Genomic DNA, 4,327 nt, shown 5'->3' with positions numbered 1-4,327 from the left:
CACATAGTTTTGTACCAATAAAGCATTTATATTTTTATACCACTGCTTCCTGTGGGTATGCGCCTTCACGGTGTTGTGAACCGGGTCTCTGTGGTAACCGGGTGCTACACTATGTTGGTGAGTTTCTACTGAATAAAGGTTTCAATCAATCAACACAAAACATTTACAAGAATCTTAGAATAACATGAAATACAGTAAACAAAACAAGATAACACTGTCTATTTCAATAATTGTGTTGGAAGTGTTAATGTGGCAAGACACTGCAGAAACAAGTAATAGTGATTTATTTCCACAATACAAATATATGTTGTAACGAGAGAATAGCATTGTGAAATTCAACAAACACAGTGAACTCCACACCTATGATGACTGCACCTTTTTCACACTGTTGCTCCACCTTCTCTCTACATTTGCTTTATGGTCTTTGTCAGCTGTTCTCAAACACCAGAGGAAGAAGCAGTGCCAGGACCTCACACTCCCTCCTGACCTTAAGGTAAGCAGCATCACACACACACAGGCTCAGAGTCAGAAGGAATACTACGTGATAGCAGAACCTGAACGTTTATTGTTTGTCTGCTTCTGTTGACTTATACACCCGCCTGTCACTGGGCCCCCCCAGGGGGGGTTTGTGTTGTGTTGTGTTTACATGACTTGTGGTGAAACCTGTTTACATTGTTTGGACTCGCCTTTCTTAAGGGGAAACATTACATTTTAGGGTGAAGCCTTGGTTTAAGTTAGGTGAGTTACAGGTTAGGCTGGTAGTGGTTATGGTTTGGGTAAGTCACCAGGAAATGAATTTAAGTCCCAAAAGTCATTGGACCAGTTACACGAGATCTTACTCACCCACACAGGCAGAGCTCCATGAATGCAGCTTAAACAAACATGTGCAAACTAGAAATGTGCTCACAGGGCAGATCTGCATTGGCCTCTCTCAGCTACCATAACATTGTTCTGTGACGTTTTGCTGGACATGTTTGCATTTCTCATCATTGAGAGACATTGTCACCCACGTCATGGAAAGAGAGAGAGAGAGAGAGAGAGAGAGAGAGAGAGAGAGAGAGAGAGAGAGAGAGAGAGAGAGAGAGAGAGACAGAGAGAGAGAGAGAGAGAGCGAGAGAGAGAGAGAGAGAGAGCGAGACAGAGAGAGAGAGACAGAGAGCGAGAGAGAGAGAGAGAGAGAGAGAGAGTTGCAACTGATCATTAATTTCTCCTCAACTTGATTAGCAAGTCTTCATGCTTTAAGAGAGAAGAGGAGAGACATTTAAAAATAATTATATACATGTGTGTGCGTGTGTGTGTTTTATATTATACAGAACCCTTATATTATACACATCCCTACCTAGAACATGTTCCACCAGCTCCACTGATTACAAGGATCACTCTGGTCCCTTTTTTGCTGTATTTTATTGACTTACAGGCTCCTTTAGCAGATATCATGAAAAACGGTCAGGGACCTCCTCCGGAAATGGCAGCACCACCGTACCCAGGTTTCTCTCCAGACTACCAACCTCAGCCTGGGATCCATCCCAGTAAGAGATCACCGACCTTCATCTGAGTCATTTTACCTGCATCATTTAGTGGAATGTAGCTCCTATATTCTTGAGTTATTCGTGTCATTTCAGTCCATGTGGAGCCTTTTGGCTGCTTGTTAATAATTTGAACCTTTCTCAAGATAAATGTCTCCTCCTCATATCCAGTTCAACAACCTACTTACCAGTACAGCCCACAGCAACCTCAAGTCGTACACCCCGGTGAGTGTCTCCCTCCACCTGTTTCTAACAAGTTTAAATAACTTTGAGTATGCCGAATATGTAGGAAAACGTCAGAAAGCTTTGGGTTTGGTGACGGCTTGGTGAGGAGGTGTGGATTGTATTGCTGTTAAAGGGTGATGGGTTTCTCCCTCACAGTGATGACCCAGGTGGTGGTGATGCAGCAGTTGCCGACTGATGTTCCAGGACAAATGATGTGTCCTCACTGCCGAAGCAGTGTTGTCACTAAAACCGAGCACACAAATGGATTTTTCACCTGGCTGATCTGTGGCATACTGGGAATCTTCATGTGAGTAAAGCAAACACAAGCACACACACACACACACACACACACACACACACACACACACACACACACACACACACACACACACACACACATAATGTCTTTTATGGCTTAATTGATGAGCTGAATAAATGTACTACTGAGAGTCATTAAATTAAGTTTGTGAAGAACGATGATTACCATATTCGAGTTGATGTAACTTAATGTCTCAAATATATTGACTTTGTGCTTTAAGTTCATTAAACTTAACTCAGTAGGTTTAACATTTTCAAAAGTCATGAGACAATTTTGAACCACTCATACCCGAGTTCATTTTAATCGCATATTTTAGGTGGAAGGGAAGCTTTTTAAACAGCTTGAAAATGAGCGATGAAGTTTTATTTGAACTTTATTCTGAAACTCCACACCAGGTGCTGGCCTTGCTGTTTAATCCCCTTCTGCGTGGATGATTGCAAGGATGTGAAGCATTCCTGCCCCAACTGTAACAACGTCCTGCACATCTATAAACGCCATTGAAACAGCACTACAGAGTCAACAGTGATCGTGTCTCAATACCTGGGTGTTTAATTCAAGCAACAATGTAGGGTGGTTAAAAAAAAAGAAGTTTTATTTTATTTCATTTAAATCAGTCCAGTGGATTCTTTTATACAGGGTTTTTAAGGTTCATTTAGTTGTTTTTTCATTGACATCTAAAAGTAAAAACAATTATTGAAAAATAATAGGAATAGCTATTACATATCAAGTATAGATAATCATCTTAAATTAGGCTGTTTATTGATTAAACTCATTCCTAAAACAGCTGAAAGCCTTCTATCACAAAATCAACCAGCTCATTTACTTGTAGCATGAAATGATTCAAAGCAATAAATCACCAATTAATCACTGCTGAAATGTAGCTTTCATTCTTTTATTTCTTGTGACATTGAACTCTGTCATTAAGCAATTACATATTTTAAAAAAGTTGAAGGGAATATATATATATGAGCAACAGTAATTGTTCAGAACAGATCATCAGACCCATAACTTTCTGTCTCATCGTCTCATAACTTTCTGTCTTATAGTCTCATGACTTTCTGTCTCAAAGTCTGTCTCATGACTTTCTGTCTCATAACTTTCTTTCTCAAAGTATCTCAACTTTCTGTCTCATAGTCTCATAATTTTCTGTCTCATAACTTTCTGTCTCATAGTCTCTTAACTTTCTGTCTCATAACTTTGTCTCGTCTCCTAACTTTCTGTCTCATAGTCTCATAACTTTCTGTCTCATAGTCTCATAACTTTCTGTCTCATAGTCTCATAACTTTCTGTCTCATAGTCTCTTAACTTTCTGTCTCATAACTTTGTCTCGTCTCCTAACTTTCTGTCTCATAGTCTCATAACTTTCTGTCTCATAGTCTCATAACTTTCTGTCTCATAGTCTCATAACTTTCTGTCTCATAGTCTCATAACTTTCTGTCTCATAGTCTCATAACTTTCTGTCTCATAGTCTCATAACTTTTTGTCTCATAACTTTCTGTCTCATAGTCTCATAACTTTCTGTCTCATAGTCTCATAACTTTCTGTCTCATAACTTTCTGTCTCATAGTCTCATAACTTTCTGTCTCATCGTCTCATAACTTTCTGTCTCATAACTTTGACTTTCTGTCTCATAGTCTCATATCTTGTAACGGGTGAGGTAAGAACTCAGAGGCAGTACGACGGACACACGGAATAGTTGGAACGAGACTTTATTCCAGGTAGAACATACAACAGGCCAGCAGTCTTGGATCTGCACACGTGTAGAAATCCACTCAGTGACTCGTGGCCAAGCCGTCAAGGGAGAAGGACAGAAACCAGAGGAAGCAAAGGCAGAATCTCTTGGTCAGGCACAGAAGGCTGAGTCATTTCCCGGGGCAGAGGCAAGACGGAGAAGTCCAAACAGACAGGGTCGGTGGTTTGTATGAAAATATATAGATGTTGTGATGGTGTTCAGAAAAAAAGTAACATAATAAATTTAGAAATGCCGTGCCAATAATCATGCGCATATTTTTGTATTTTGCAGAACCATTCTCATTAAATGTGTAGCACCAGATTGAGCCTGTGTGACGTCATTCTGTGCACCGCCACTTATTCATATATATGTTTGATCTCTGTAATGTGATCATAATGTGGTCTGAACTGCTAAAGCAGTTCCCTGTCAATATAAATGGTATTTATCAAACATAAATAAGTTAAATTCCTGAAAAAAATCCAAATGCCAAAATCCTGCAGTGCCATCTAGAGGGGCAGCAAGAAA

At 39.8% G+C, this 4,327-nt stretch overlaps 1 protein-coding gene across 3 annotated transcripts; it reads left to right on the top strand.

Moving 5' to 3' along the window:
• The first annotated feature begins 425 nt into the window (after positions 1-425).
• On the top strand, positions 426-2,932 carry LOC306785258 (LITAF domain-containing protein-like). Of its 3 annotated transcripts, none has more exons than XM_079279561.1 (5): positions 426-493; positions 1,418-1,529; positions 1,698-1,751; positions 1,908-2,058; positions 2,466-2,932. In XM_079279561.1, the coding sequence occupies exons 2-5, from the start codon at positions 1,436-1,438 to the stop codon at positions 2,569-2,571; spliced, it is 405 nt and encodes a 134-aa protein (XP_079135687.1). In that variant the 5' UTR covers positions 426-493; positions 1,418-1,435; the 3' UTR covers positions 2,572-2,932. The 3 variants fall into 3 exon arrangements, with proteins under 3 accessions (XP_079135687.1, XP_079135689.1, XP_079135688.1); XM_079279563.1 differs by having other exon boundaries at positions 440-493; positions 1,431-1,529; XM_079279562.1 differs by having other exon boundaries at positions 443-493; positions 1,428-1,529.
• The last annotated feature ends 1,395 nt before the right edge of the window (positions 2,933-4,327 follow it).

Source organism: Melanostigma gelatinosum, assembly GCF_949748355.1.
Source record: "Melanostigma gelatinosum genome assembly, chromosome: 11".
Classification (NCBI taxonomy): domain Eukaryota; kingdom Metazoa; phylum Chordata; class Actinopteri; order Perciformes; family Zoarcidae; genus Melanostigma; species Melanostigma gelatinosum.
The sequence above is the reverse complement of the archived record's forward strand: the minus strand, read 5'-3'. Positions and strand labels throughout refer to the sequence as shown.